General features: G+C 38.0%; 2 protein-coding genes across 2 annotated transcripts in view; both read left to right on the forward strand.

Moving 5' to 3' along the window:
• WNK1 (WNK lysine deficient protein kinase 1) overlaps positions 1 to 16,121 on the forward strand; it is a 58,832-nt gene that overhangs the window by 12,606 nt on the left and 30,105 nt on the right. Inside the window, exons 6-8 of the mRNA XM_011931012.1 lie at positions 8,257 to 8,340; positions 13,736 to 13,885; positions 15,086 to 15,544. Of these exons, the coding sequence (XP_011786402.1) occupies positions 8,257 to 8,340; positions 13,736 to 13,885; positions 15,086 to 15,544 (693 nt within the window). The remainder of the gene's footprint in view (positions 1 to 8,256; positions 8,341 to 13,735; positions 13,886 to 15,085; positions 15,545 to 16,121) is intronic.
• On the forward strand, positions 3,603 to 6,267 carry LOC105503900 (serine/threonine-protein kinase WNK1). Its single transcript, XM_011931011.1, has one exon. It carries the CDS (start codon positions 4,459 to 4,461, stop codon positions 5,761 to 5,763), a length of 1,305 nt encoding a protein of 434 aa, XP_011786401.1. The 5' UTR covers positions 3,603 to 4,458; the 3' UTR covers positions 5,764 to 6,267.

The raw sequence follows: 16,121 nt of genomic DNA on the forward strand, positions 1-16,121 counted from the left end.
TTTAAAATAATTAAGTGAGGGTAGGATAGAAGAACTTTATAAAGGCTGCACAGAAAATATATTTTTGTGTTCTGACAAATATTACTTGTCAGCATTTTTTGTCAGTTTCTACTTTTGATTGATTTTTTTCTGGATTATTGTAACTAGATTTTGCTAAAACTCCTGTTTTGTTTTTTTAAATTTTCTCTTGTCTATACTCATCATGGGGGAGCATTAGTTCTCTGTTTTCGAAAGCAAGTAGAATGACATGAAGATACTAAGTATTTGAGCCACTAATATAGCCATGTTTATTGATGCTCTAAAAGCAGACGTTCTTGCTTTTTAATGACAGTATTCTATGGAGGTATTATGAAGAATTATTAAATATTGAGAATTTAAAAATTTGTCTGATTCTATTCTTGTCTCATTTCAGGAATGTGGCTTACAATAATATAGACAAATTATAAGTGAAATTTTAGAAATTAGAATAAAAGAAATAAGGCTGGAGAGAAATCAAAACAGGAGTGAAACTAAATAATCATATGATGATTTTTAAATCCTTGCTATTGGTGGGCCACAGATTTGACCCAAAGCATTCTACACAGCCAAGTTTTGGAAATGAAAACATAGTTTTCATAGTTCACAACATCTAAAAGGAAAATAACAGTCTTATTCAAGACAACCTTTATAGCATTGCTAATACTGCCTTATAACTGTATTAAACCCTGTGCCTGAAAATTTTTTTAAGTTACTCTTTTTTTTTTTTGACAGCGTCTCATTCTGTCTCCCAGGTGGGAATACAGTGGCATGATCTTGGCTCACTGCAACTTCCACCTCCTGGGCTCAAGCGATTCTCCTGCCTCAGCCTCCCCAATAGCTAAGATTACAGGCACCCGTCACCACGCCCAGCTAATTTTTGTATTTTTTTATTAGAGACCCAATTTCACCGTGTTGGCTAGACTGGTCTTGAACTCCTGACCTCAAGTGATCCACCTGCCTCGGCCTCCCAAAGTGCCGGGATTTACAGGTGTGAGCCACCACGCCCAGCCTAAATTATTCTTCAGAGATTCAGATTGAAGATATTCTCCTATTGATTACTTTGTAAAAGTACAAAATATTTCCTATATCCAGTTGTGAATTTCTTCTAGAAAGCTAAACTTTTTCCTAGTAGTAGATCATGACTTTTTACCTTTACAAATAGAGTGGCAAGTATAAGAAATACTGTGAGCCAGCAACTTTCCATCTCATGTCTTCTAAAATAGAAATGAGAGTCTTTTTCTGAGGTTTCCAGAGCTCTTGCAAAATAATCCAATCTTAAAATTCTCTGTATCTTTTAATGTACTTTAAACTAATAGAATTCTTGTTGAATCTTAAGTTTGCCAAAGTTGCAAGCTAATATTCATTGCTTTCCCTGTCTGCACCCTTCAGTCAGTTGGTCATTCTTAAATTCATACACTCATAACACTTGGTGTTATTTCAGAATATTTAGCATGATAATTGATCATTATCATGATCATTCATTAAAAAAACCTGTACTTGGCTGACAACCTAGAATAGTTGTGATCTGTCAGATGTGCTATGTTGAGTTATAGCTCTCCTCAAAAAAAACTGACTTTGGAATTGGGAGAGGATGGAACATTTCTTTATGCAACTATGCCCTGTTATCATTGTACTTTTGTTTATTTTGTTTTCAAAGTGCTGTGTTTTTCATGTGTGTGTTTGTTTTCTGTTTAGCCTCGTCGTGGCCGTAGCATGTCGGTCTGTGCCCCCCATCTTTCTGCTGTTCCCTCTCTGTCCCGCATCTCTCCCAGTGCTCCTTCCACCCCACCACCAGTGCTGTCTGCACCTCTTTCTCCTTCCCTCCTTCGGACTGCCCCTGAGGAAACTTTTGCCGAAAAGCTTTCTAAAGCATTGGACAGTGTCCTGCCTATGCACTCTGCCTCTCAGCGCAAGCATCGACGCTCCAGCCTGCCTTCCCTCTTTGTCAGTACTGTATGTAACTGTAAACTTCTGACAAATGAACAATTATTACCAATGAATACATCCAGGCAACAAGAATTTTAATTAAAATTGAATAAAGAACAGGACTAAACTCAGTTATATTATGCTTCTAGGATACCAGTTATTCCTATAGGAAACTATTTTTTGTAATAAGGCTCTTAGGGGGAATCAAAAGCAAGGAGGTAATGAGAGAGAATACTTATAATGTCCTTGGCACATACCAGCGTGTGTCCAATAAAATTTACCTTTTATTATATCTTCCTATTTCCTATCAACATAAAATTCTTTCATTTTCATATTCTAGTTTTAAAAGTATTACTTAATTTTAAAGTTATTGCCTTAATCAAAAGCAAATTTTATCAAACATTACCCAAACATTTTTTCTCCTCACTTTATTCTAAGGAGACACTAATGAAACTGGATGAGTCCTTTTTTTTAAATAACCTTAGTCAGCAAAGGATAACCTTGGAGTGAACATTTATTTTAATTTAATCATTTGTGTAAGATGATGTGTCAGCAAACCAAAGGGCTACATAATGTTCCCCCATGGGAGTACTTTTTCCTTAGGTTTCAACCTAAGGTGGGACTGTAGCTCTAATGAATACATTAGACACATATATAGTATGTGTGACTTTCTTTGGCTCCATTAATGTTTATAAAAGATATATTTCTTAAAATTATTTTAAGTGTGTGGGTTCTTGCTGCTGCTTTTCCAAATAAAGAGTATAGTTAACTTTCTGACTAGCAACCCTAGAATTTTCAGATTTTTACTTAGGAGAATGAAGAACTGTACAGTGTTATGACTTTGAGACATACCATGAGTAAATAACAATAAAATGAGCATTCGTATTGAAAATCGAAATCCTCTTTTAGCTATTGTGAACAGTTGATCTACTTTGCCAGCTCGATAAGGATCTTTCCTATGGAAGAATGAAACTGAATTATTTTAAAAGGGGGAGTCTATGATAGTAAATTATTTGCTTGCTTGCTTATTTATTTATTTATTTACTTATTGGAGGTGGAATCTTGCTCTGTCGCCAGGCTGGAGTGCAGTGGCATGATCTCGACCCACGGCAACCTCTGCCTCCCGGGTTTAAGTGATTCTCCTGCCTCAGCCTCCCGAGTAGCTCCGACTACAGGTGCCTGCCCCCACACCCAGCTAACTTTTGTATTTTAGTAGAGATGGGTTTCACCATGTTTGGCCAGGATGGTCTCGATCTCCTGACCTTGTGATCCACCCCCTTCAGCCTCCCACAGTGCTGGGATTATAGGCGTGAGCCACCGTGCCCAGCCGATAGTAATTTATTATAGTGTATATTGTTTGCATTTGGCAAGCTATGTTTCTAAATTTAGTATTAAATCTAGAACTGCTTCTTGAATAAAAAGTGCCATCAAATAAAATTGGCTGTCATTTACATTACCCTTGTCAGTTGATTTGAACATCAGGATGTCAGAATCAGAAAATTCATGGTTACAGCCGGGATCGGTGGCTCATGCCTCTAATCCTAGCACTTTGGGAGGCTGAAGTGAGCAGATCACCTGAGGTCAGGAGTTCGAGACCAGCCTGGCCAACATGGCAAAGCACATCTCTACTAAAAATACAAAAATTAGCTGGACGTGGTGGCACACGTGTGTAGTCCCAGCTATTTGGGAGGCTGAGACAGGAGAATCCCTTGAACCCAGGAGGCGGAGGTTGCAGTGAGCCAAGATTGTGTCGCTGCACTCCAGCCTGGGCGACAGAGCAAGACTCCATCTCAAAAAAAGAAAAAAGAAATTTCATAGTTATGCAACTCTTATTTAGGATCAGAAAAGTGGACATTTTGTGATTTAACTCTGTAACATGTTTCGTGTAGTAAAAATATAGTAAAACTATTAATCATCTAGTTTGGGTAGATAGGACAAAGACATTACTGTCACTAGTCAAATTATATATCTTTTACTATCTACCAAAAATCTCTTCTGATTTCTGGTTAGAAGGCATACTATTAATTGATAAGAAAATAACACTGAAGGCCTCTATCATATCACAGTATAATAAGAATATAGGGCAAGTTAGTTCACTTTAAATTAAATTTAAGTTAAATTAAATTAAAGCACACGTCTTACAGTATAGAACTAGTCAGGCTTTTATGCCTTGTTTTAGTTCTTATTCTTCCTTTAATTCTTTTTCTGTTGATATAATTTACATTAATGCTTAAGAGTAAACTTTAAGTGTGGGTAAAAATGAAATAATTACTTACAAAGTTTAATTCTTCATTTCCTGTGAGAGAGAAAAGTTATGGAAAAGCAGCTTTTATCTAAAGCAGAGAGCCCACAGATTGATTTCATTGGCCCTGGATGTATTTAATGGGTTTTTACTGTGCACATAATTTCCAGAAGCATTGTTATTTATATATTAATTATAAATTTGGTGTAACCATTTCATAGGGTTACACAAAACTACCCAGTTGTGCATGTCTGATGTAATTTCACATATGAATGTATGAATTACTTGTCTTATTCATGTTGATACAGCCTCAGTCCATGGCGCATCCGTGTGGGGGGACCCCAACATACCCAGAATCACAGATATTTTTCCCAACTATTCATGAACGTCCAGTTTCTTTCTCACCACCTCCCACCTGCCCACCGAAAGTAGCCATTTCCCAGCGGCGTAAGAGCACCTCCTTCCTGGAAGCCCAAACTCACCACTTCCAACCCCTGCTGAGGACTGTTGGCCAGAGTCTTCTTCCACCTGGTGGCAGCCCAACTAACTGGACACCAGAGGCCGTAGTTATGTTGGGTACTACAGCCAGTAGAGTAACTGGAGAGTCATGTGAGATACAGGTCCATCCTATGTTTGAACCATCTCAAGTTTACAGTGACTATAGACCTGGACTAGTACTTCCAGAAGAAGCTCACTATTTTATTCCTCAGGAAGCAGTGTATCTAGCTGGGGTACATTACCAGGCCCGGGTGGCAGAACAGTATGAGGGCATTCCATACAACTCATCAGTACTGTCAAGTCCTATGAAACAGATACCTGAACAGAAGCCAGTACAAGGGGGCCCTACTTCAAGTTCTGTCTTTGAATTTCCATCTGGACAGGCTTTCCTGGTAGGACACCTTCAGAATCTAAGATTAGATTCTGGATTGAGTCCAGGATCTCCCCTCTCTAGTATTTCTGCACCTATCAGTACAGATGCTACACGTTTGAAATTTCACCCTGTCTTTGTTCCTCATTCTGCGCCCGCTGTGTTAACTCATAACAATGAGAGCAGAAGCAACTGTGTATTTGAATTTCATGTTCACACACCAAGCTCCTCTTCAGGAGAAGGAGGTGGAATTTTACCTCAGCGTGTTTACCGAAATCGGCAGGTTGCAGTGGACTTGAATCAAGAAGAACTGCCTCCTCAAACAGTTGGATTACATGGCTACCTGCAGCCTGTGACTGAAGAAAAGCATAATTACCATGCCCCAGAATTGACCGTTTCTGTGGTAGAGCCTATCGGACAGAACTGGCCAATAGGAAGCCCAGAATATTCCAGTGATTCCTCACAAATCACTTCTTCAGACCCCAGTGATTTTCAGTCACCTCCCCCTACAGGGGGAGCAGCTGCATCTTTTGGCTCTGACGTCTCATTACCCTTTATCCATCTGCCTCAGACAGTGTTACAAGAATCCCCACTTTTCTTCTGTTTCCCCCAAGGAACCACATCTCAGCAGGTCTTAACTGCCTCATTTTCTTCAGGAGGATCTGCACTTCATCCACAGGTTATAGGAAAACTTCCACAATTATTTTAAACTACCCTACTTTGCACCATAACATTTAAATTTTCTATTCCTCATTTCCCTGAATCATGGATTTTTGAGAAATATTGTTTAATTTTATCAGTAGAGTTTCCCCATCTTTGGAGGGTCGTGAACTACATATATGTATTTAAAAACAAAATATGAGAGAAGCTACCTGATATACCTATTATATGTGAAAACCGGTGGAAAAAAGAACGCAAAAACTAGAATTTTAGTCATTCATCAAAATCAACGACTTCTATCCCTATGCACATTATGTTCAACCAGTAGTGAAAATGCAAGTGTATATAATGTATGGTTGACCCAGCATTATTTAGGAATACAAATCTTAAGTATTACTTTCTTCCTCCAAACAAGTTTTTTAAAAATAGGATAAATTTTTTTTCTATAAAATATAAAAAGTGGAAAATAGGGAATGCTTTTTTTTGGAGTAGTATTAATAATACACAGAATTTTCATTAGTGTAGAAGGATCTAAAAAGACAAAATATATCTTACGGGAACAAAAAAAGATAGAAAAGGAAACAGTTTAGGAATTTGCCTTGAATGAAATTGCCTTTTCAAAATGGCATCAGTCAAGCAAGTTGCTGTGTATTATTATATGTCCAAATAAAATGCTAATTCATAAAATTAAGGACTGATTCTAATTTCTAGCAACTAACAATCTAGTGAGTGGTGGGCTTTTTTTTTGTTATAAGAATTTGTGATATGGCCGGGCGCGGTGGCTGAAGCCTGTAATCCCAGCACTTTGGGAGGCCGAGACAGGCGGATCATGAGGTCAGGAGATCAAGACCATCCTGGCTAACACGGTGAAACCCCGTCTCTACTAAAAAAATAAAAAAAATTAGCCGGGCGAGGTGGCGGGCGCCTGTAGTCCCAGCTACTCGGGAGGCTGAGGCAGGAGAATGGCGTGAACCCGGGAGGTGGAGCTTGCAGTGAACTGAGATCCGGCCACTGCATTCCAGCCTGGGCGACAGAGCAAGACTCCGTCTCAAAAAAAAAAAGGATTTTGTGAATGTTACAAACTAAGGAACAGTAGACATCTCAGGGCTTGTATTTTCCTCAACAAATTTAATTTTAGTTCTTTATGTGTATGAGCATATACACACTTAGTATATAAAGACAGTGTAATGAACGTAATAGAATTCAAAAGTACAATCGGTGTTTACTGTTTCATATATTCATTTGGTATATTTTATCAAATGTGTACATCTTGTAAGATCTACGTAGAAGACTATGCAGTTATATATTGAAGACATTTGGATACGCTACATATTCTACTCTTTTAAAAAGTACTGTGTGTTGTTCTTCCTACTTTCTTCCTATGTTCTTCCCTCATCGGGAGCATAAACAACTCCCAAAATTGCACAAATTATCAATTATTTAGAGTTACACTAAGACACAAAAAGATCCAGAAGCTTGAAAACTATATATGGGCATGCAGTATATTCACATCAGTATTCAAGTTGCAGCCCCTATTATAAATATTAATGTATTGCCAGTAATTATCCTTTAGACTTTCCAAAGTAAAAAATACCAGGTGGTTAATGTATACACATACTACAGAAGGAATCAATACTTAAAATAGTTAAGCTGCAGTGGAATGTGATATTATTATATCCATGTAAGCTTTAAGGAACCGCTTCTAAACTGAAATGGAATGACAAAAGTGGTAGCCTTTTCATTTCTTTAACGTACCTATATATAGTCCTGCATTCATTTCTCACTTTCTCATTTGTTTTAATTTGGACTTCTCAGTGATCAGAACGCTCTAGTTGGGGTTTCTCAGACTCAACGCTGTTGACATCTGAGGTTGAATAATTCTTTGTTGTGGTGGACTGTTCTATGTATTGTAGGATATTTAGCAACATCCTTGGTTTATACCTCCTAAATACTAGTAGCAGCCATCTCCCTCACTTGTGACAACCAGAAATATCTCCACATATTGCCAAGTGCCCCCCTGGGGGTGGCACAATTGCTCCTGGATAGCAATGATCGTCCTAGGTACTTAGCAGTTGATGATGATAACAGATTTTTTGATACTTTTGATAAAAGTCATTGTGGCACTATAAGAAGTGTTACCAAATTAGCATTACCAAATACCTTTCTTTAATTTTTCAGATAAATTTCAGATTGATAGTATTAACACTTTGTTCCTGATTATTGTATTTCTAATAACAAATTTTATTATGAATCTGACCATTCTAGCCAGCTAAAATTACAGCCTGAGCAGCATTGACAGCTTAGGTTTTCACTATCAGTGGGTTTTGCATGGGTTGGGATCAGAACATGTTGTGTGGTATGATCCTTCTCTAAATTTTTCTTACAAAAGATGACCCAGAGGCCTCTCCCATACATGATCAGGTTAATGTTTCACTTTGATCAAGCAAACTCTGAGGAGATTAAATATTCATTGCAAAAGCCTGACCTCTATACATTTACTTTAAGCCTTCTCTAATTTGTTGTGTTCACTTCTTTCCTTCAGGCACAGGGGCAGAGCCAGGGTCAGCCATCCTCAAGTAGCTTAACAGGGGTTTCATCTTCCCAACCCATACAACATCCTCAGCAGGTGAGAACAATGCATTGCAACATTTTATGGATTAGCAGTGGCCAGAACACTATTTTAACATTTGTGATTCGTGATATAAGTGGCCTGCTAAGTTTTTGAAAGGAAAATTAAGAGGCACACCATGTCTTGTGTTCAATAACAAAGAAACAAAAGAGATTTTTTCTGAAACACATTTTCTGTTTCTGTGAAACACAGAAAATGTGTTTCAGAAAAAATCTCTTTTTTTCTTTAATGTGCTTTTGAACAATTTAGTAGACATACATTATTACTTATATGATTGTCTTTTTTTAAAAGAAGATTCTACACTTTTTTTTTTTTTTGAGACAGAGTCTCACTCTGTCACCCAGGCTGGAGTGCAGTGGTGGCAATCTTGGCTCACTGCAACCACTGCCTCCCAGGTCCAAGCAATCCTCCCACCTCAGCTTCTCACGTAGCTGGGACTGCAGGTGCCTACCACCACGCTCAGCTAATTTTTGTATTTTTAGTAGAGACAGGGCTTCACCATGCTAGCCAGGTTGGTCTCATACTCCTGACCTCAGGTGATCCACCTGCCTCGGCTTTCCAAAGTGCTGGGATTACAGGCATGCGCCACCTCACCCAGCCTGGATTCTACACATAATTTACGGTACAAAGAATGTCATTCCTTTTTTTTTTTTTCCACTGCTTGCAGCAGTGATTTGTCATTACCTTCATTGTGCTTGCCTCTACTAATCCTGCACTTCTTTTTAACTATTTCTAATCTGTAGAATAATGTGTCAGATTTTACACTAAGAAGTATCTAATGAAAGCTTAAGAACAATTACTTCAGGAACATTGTTTTTTAATTTTAAATTTTTTTTTATTTATTTTATTTTTTATTTTTATTTTTGAGACAGAGTCTCGCTCTGTTGCCCAGGCTGGAGTGCAGTGGCCGGATCTCAGCTCACTGCAAGCTCTGCCTCCCGGGTTCACGCCATTCTCCTGCCTCAGCCTCCCGAGTAGCTGGGACTACAGGCGCCCGCCACCTCGCCCGGCTAGTTTTTTGTATTTTTAGTAGAGACTGGGTTTCACCGTGTTAGCCAGGATGGTCTCGATCTTTTGTGTGTTTTTATAGGGTCTCGTATAGTGATACGCTAGATCTTAACAAGGTACCAAAAATAGCTGCCTCCTGCTGAAAAACTTTATGACACAAACAAAGTTGTGAACTTTCTCAGACACAATGCCAGCTACTTGGAAGGCTGAGGCAGGAGGATCACTTGAGCCCAGGAGTTCAAGGCTACAGTGAACTATGATAGTGCCACTGCACTCCAGCCTGGGCAACAGAGCATGACCCATCTCAAAAAAAAAAAAAAAAAAAAAAAACACCGAAGTTGTGAACTACTTACCCTACTAAAGTCTGTTTGAACTGGTTTCATGAGGCAAGCTTGGGCAAAGCATGATGCTTAACTGTTAAGCTAGACCACCCCTGCCTGGCTGAAGTGCTGATTATTAGTCAGTGGGACTGTGCACAGCAGATCAACATGTACTTCTGGCATATCCAGAGGTGCCACTTCTTCCCAAATGCTCTAAGACATAACATTAACCATTAGCCATTGTAAATAACTGGTCTAGAGATCTCTTTAAGATGTTAATACAAGGGTTACTGTCACAGATACCTCTCAGTTATCTTAAGCAAAGAAATAGCTTGTCCATAAAACTGATCATTTTTGATAGTCCTTTCAGCTTTTTTTCCTAATTGAGTTCGGATACTGAAGGTCTGCAGAGATGGACCAGATACGACTACTTTGAAAGAGTCTAAATAATATAGTAAATATATAGGTAAATTTCTACAAAACAAATAAGGATAATAGCTAATATTAAAGTGCTTTGCACATTGTACCTACATTCTCATTTAATCTTTTTAAGAACCCTGCAAGTATAGATGCTATAATTATTTCCATTTTACTGATGGGAAAGCTGAGATCTGGAGAAGGTGAGTAGTTTACCCAAACTTACAGCTTATAAGAGATAAAAACAGAATTTAAATCCAAATAATCTAATTCCACAGCTCACTACTTTGTGTGTACTAATTTGACTACTACCTAATTATGTCCAAAAAAAGGGAAGAAATTAACATCTCTCCCAAGCAGGAAAGGGAATATGAGGAAGACTTTAGGAAAAAGGAGGCATTTGAAATGGACTTTGATTATAAGTTAGACTCAGATGTAGAAATAAAGAATATTCAAGGCCAGAAGATACAAAAATTATACTGTGAGCAAGGTGAAAGGCCCAAAGATAGAAAAATAGGGGACAAAAACAAATGTGCCTTTAGTTTGGTTGAACTAGAGCATAGATATGTGAAAGTATAAGTTCAGGAAAGAGTTGGTAGAGTCTAAATTTTGATATGAGCATAATTTTGAATTAAGGAGGATGTATTGGGGACTGGGAGTATGTGATTACCATATGCCCAAAGATAACATGGAGATTCTTTCTCAAATTTATCCTTTAGAAAAGAGGGGAATCACCATGTATTCAAACCTTTATCGCACTCTCATATTACAGGGTTTTCACTGTCCTTTACTTTGAACGACAACAAACCCAAAAAGGTTAATGAAATCAAATGAAACAGGTGAGAACAAATGTGCCTGCAAAGACTTTAGCTCATGTAGTTAGAAATGTTTATTGAGAACATCAGACAATTGTTTTTAAGCCATAAACATAAATTTAGTCCTTGTTCTTCAGCAATATGACTTTGCTGTTCTGAGGACTGTATGTGATTTTAAACAACTGGTTTAAAGATCTCTTTAAGATGTCAGTATAAGGGTTACATGAATAAAAACCTGTAAGAGAAATGCAAAAAAAAAAAACATCTGGTTATTTTAATGTTATGTAAGTAGGTGCCTTTCGCTGCACATTTTACCTGAAGACACAGCTCAGAGGGAATGTGTTATGTTATGCCAGCAAACTGCAGGAGTGTTCATAACTTAGCTTCTGTGACGGTGAAGATGCTGGTGTCTTTACCTGTGAGGAGTTTGGTGGAGAGGGAGCAATATTTCTGAATTAGTGTATTTAGTGTGCAATCTTATTTAGGTGTATAAATTAATAAGTTAGATAATTATAGATATCTCATTCACATTCCTTAAAGTTTAAATATATTCCAGTTGGCAAATAAAAAAGGTTTTCTGGTTTTTTAGTTCCTTTTTCTCAGGTGGGAATTAACAAATGTGTCTTATATTCAGAGCACCTTTAGAATTGGCTACATGTGGTGGATCTTAGTTTGCAGAAAATAAATTTCATATAATTCAGCAGCCATTTCTGCTTTTTTAATAGTTAAAATAAGAATACATTATCAGAGGCCGGGTGCGGTAGCTCACGCCTGTAATCCCAGAAATTTGGGAGGCCGAGGAGGGCAGATCACGAGGTCAGGAGATCGAAACCATCCTGGCTAACATGATGAAACCCCGTCTCTACTAAAAATAAAAAAAATTAGCCAGGCGTCGTAGCAGGCGCCTGTAGTCCTAGCTACTCAGGAGGCTGAGGCGGGAGAATGGCATGAACCTGGGAGGCGGAGCTTGCAGTGAGCCAAGATCGCACCGCTGCACTCCACCCTGGGCGACGGAGCGAGACTCCGTCTCAAAAAAAAAAAAAAAAAGAATACATTATCACAAATACTTAAATAGGAATAAGCCAAATATGACTGCTGTTGCCATTATATTTTAACATTCTTTTGGTGATTTTAATTGATAGAAATATAAGAAGAGCAAAAATATTATTTGCAGATTATCACCTAACAAAATCTAAGATGCTTATCACAGTGGCAAGATACATAATAAATGTACAAATAAATAGCGTATCTTTATGCCAACAGTAACCAATTAGTTGTATGGATATACCAGCATATTCGTAAAAGGCTGTTGGTTGCAGCATTATTTTAAGTAGCAAAAATGAAACAACCAAAGTGTTTATCATTAGGAGATTGATCCCATTTAGAAATTAAATGAAAGTAGTATGCTATAGAACACTATGTATAGGAAAGGCATGTTTTTATTTATTTTAACAAAAACTGTGTGAAAATGGCCACTTAGGCATAGAAAAAAATCCATGAAGGTTATTCACCAAACCACTAATAGTGGTTTCCTCTTGAGAACAGGATTAGGAGTATTTTCATTAACTTTGTAATATGATATACTAGTTAAAATTTTTATTACAAGTAGATGTTGTATTAAGGAAAAACTTAAATTAGGTATTAGAGGATCTTGAAAGTCAGCCGTAAACTTCAAATTTTCTTTCTTTCTTTTTTTTTTTTTTTGTGGAGACAGTTTCACTGTTGTTGCACAGGCTGGAGTGCAGTGGCACAATCTCGGCTCACTGCAACTGCCACCTCCCTGGTTCAAGCGATTCTCCTGCCTCAGCCTCCTGAGTAGCTGGGATTATAGGCATGTGCCACCAGGCCCAGCTAATTTTTTGCAATTTTAGTAGAGATGGAGTTTTCTCCATGTTGGCCAGGCTGGTCTCGATCTCCAGACCTCAGGTGATCTCCCGCCTCGGCCTCCCAAAGTGCTGGAATTACGGGCATGAGTTACCGCGCCCTGCCTCAAGTTTTTATTGTTAGGCAGAAGGGGCAGTACTCTAGGGGTCACAGTCCTGTTTTGTTTGGTTTTGTTTGCTTGATTTATTACAAAATTTAGTATTTGAGTATAGTTATGTGCTGTGCATTAAATTAGGTGTAAAATTATGTGCCATGCATTAAATTATACCTGAGTGCCTAGTACATAGTAGATTCCCAGGTGTCATTCCCTTTGCCTCACTTTGAGTTAAATGATAATGTCTTTGTTTCAAAAAGAGAAACTTCATTTTTATAATAAAATAAGCAATCTAAGGCATTAACAGCTAGTAAATATTAAAGCTAAAATTTGAAAATGTCTGTTATTCCAAATCCAGTGCTTCCCTCACTATTTTGTAGCTATAATCAAAACTATTATTCAAGCATATTAATTATACAGTTGATAAAATAGGGTGAGGAGAAAAGATTAAAGGAAGCTACTGGATTTATCTGATATAGGTGCCAAAGTGAGAGCTGATGCCAAGAGATAGGGAAAAAGGGAATGGCAGGGATGGGATGGGGAAACGAACTGTCTGGATATGTTATCTAAATGTCTTTGTAAAGACCTGTTGTTGGGGTGAGGGAGATACTGCGTGAAGAGCCAATGGTAACTCGGGTATTAAAAGATTGGTTAATTGTTCCTGGTGGCAACACCACAAAGAACATCAGAGGGAAAACAAATATATAATGGAAATTGATGAATTTGGGTTTGTGCATGTCTTGATTACTAAAATCATTATTTACAGACACTGAAGGCTTTAGGTAAACATGCTTCCTTAGAAACATGCTGTTACTGATTTGAAATAAAACTGAATCATGGTATTTTATTCTTAGCAGCAGGGAATACAGCAGACAGCCCCTCCTCAACAGCCAGTGCAGTATTCACTTTCACAGACATCAACCTCCAGTGAGGCCACTACTGCACAGCCAGTGAGTCAACCTCAAGCTCCACAAGTCTTGCCTCAAGTATCAGCTGGAAAACAGGTAAACTTTTTTTTTTTTAATCAGGTAAACTCTTAATTTCTGAAAGGATGCTAAAAGGGGTCTCCATGTAACTTGTCCTTTCATGTGGATAGACCCTTGAAGTAGGTTAATCTCGTTGCAAAAATGAAGTGAAAATCACCTCATTTGTGCGTATGCATTGTTTAATGTAAGTGGGTACATCACTGACAACATTGACAATCCAAAGTTTCACTTTTAGTCTTACCAGGCCAAAATCGATTTAACAGGTACTAGAAATAACGGGTTAAATAAAGGTGCTTCGGTAACTGAACCTATAACATTCCCTAGAATTGTGTCAGCTGTGTCTGATATTCTAGGTTTCCAACTGTGCTTTATTTTCATGTAGATTTCTGCACTGTTTACTATGTGGAACTTTTTTTTCTTAAGTAGTCCTCCTAATCACTTGAAAAGTACCCTGTAGAAGGTATGCTCTTCTAAATGACCTTTTTTCAACTTTATTTTTGAGTACTATTGTGCATGTATGTGCACAGTGTATTGTTACCCTAATATTTCATCACATCTGAGATGCTATCAACTTTAAAATGTATCATATTTTATGTACCACATCATCAGTTATAAGATAGATCCCAATTTCTCACATGTTAAAATGATCAGGTAGTGGAGAGGGATGATTGATTGCATCCTAGAATGAGTGAGATAATGTGAATTACACCAATTTTTATTGAGTCATGTTAGACTTAAGAATTTTAGAAATAATATGAATGAAATCTTAATTCCACTGGGAAGGAATTCATTTGAATTTCATTACTGTAATAGCAGTCATAACTTTAGTGATAGCATTATGGTATATAAAATATATTCCAATAAAGCTGTTTAAAAAATAAAGCAAACCCCTTGTCTGTGGAAGGGTCCTCTTTTATTGCCAAATGCTGAAGCATTAGCAAGTATTTCTATGACAAAAGGTATAGAACAGTCATAGTCTATTTAGCCTCTTTCTCTCCTGCTCTCCTTTCCATATTCTTATGTGGCATATTAACTTAACACTAATGTATGCAGGGTTTTGTTGGTTTGGTGTTTTTTTGTTTTGTTTTGTTTTGTGTTTTCCTTCTTTTTGGCTAATACGTAAATCTTGCTTTTGGCAGCCTTGCTTTTTTTGTTTTGTTTTGTTTTGTTTTTGTTTTTTTTAAAGCCTGTCTGTTTTATTTTTCTTTACCTTCCCAGCTTCCAGTTTCCCAGCCAGTACCAACTATCCAAGGCGAACCTCAGATCCCAGTTGCAACACAACCCTCGGCTGTTCCAGTCCACTCTGGTGCTCATTTCCTTCCAGTGGGACAGCCGCTCCCTACTTCCTTGCTCCCTCAGTACCCTGTCTCTCAAATTCCCATATCAGCTCCTCATGTGTCTACGGCTCAGACAGGTTTCTCATCCCTTCCCATCACGATAGCAGCTGGCATTACTCAGCCTCTGCTCACGTTGGCTTCATCTGCTACAACAGCTGCGATCCCGGGTGTATCAACTGTGGTTCCTAGTCAGCTTCCAACCCTTCTGCAGCCTGTGACTCAGCTGCCAAGTCAGGTTCACCCACAGCTCCTACAACCAGCAGTTCAGTCCATGGGAGTACCAGCTAACCTTGGACAAGCTGCTGAGGTTCCGCTTTCCTCTGGAGATGTTCTGTACCAGGTATTGTGTTAGCTAGCAAAAGAGGGCACCACAGAGTTTGATCCTAATAGATCAGCAAGAACATGGAAATCTAATAGTTGAGTGTCAGAATAACTAGCAATAACATGTCAACTAGAGAAGCAAAACAGTAAAATTCTGAGAAAGGATTGGGTACTGATGTTCAGTGATTCCTGATCCATTTTTCTCAAGACACTTCTTCAGAGAAAAATGGTTCTCTCAGTATTCAGTGTAAGCTGATTGAATGCTAGATGTGGTTAATAGGACACCTGACAACTTTTACATACATGGGTAGAATAAATAGAATAGCCAACATGGTATCAACAAAGAGCTTCAGAGTTTACATTGGGAAAATTAGCATTTCATGATATGACTGTTATGTGGAAGAATTTTTGCATTCTTCCATTTAAGATTGGCTAGGAAGAAATTGTGTTCCTCCTCCTCAAATCATCTGTGGGTGAAGACAACCAACAATAAAAGCGTTATTGTAGAGTCCTGTTTCTTCTGTTGGAACCAGTCTACTACTTCATTTCAAGAATGTGGTCTTTATATGCCCTTTAGATTATTAGAAAGAGATTGG

Source organism: Colobus angolensis, unplaced genomic scaffold (genome assembly GCF_000951035.1).
Source record: "Colobus angolensis palliatus isolate OR3802 unplaced genomic scaffold, Cang.pa_1.0 Scaffold89, whole genome shotgun sequence".
Taxonomy (NCBI): domain Eukaryota; kingdom Metazoa; phylum Chordata; class Mammalia; order Primates; family Cercopithecidae; genus Colobus; species Colobus angolensis.

Coding starts and splice junctions, on each gene's coding strand:
- LOC105503900 (XM_011931011.1), top strand. CDS start 4,459: ATGTATGAATTACTTGTCTTATTCATGTTGATACAGCCTCAGTCCATG.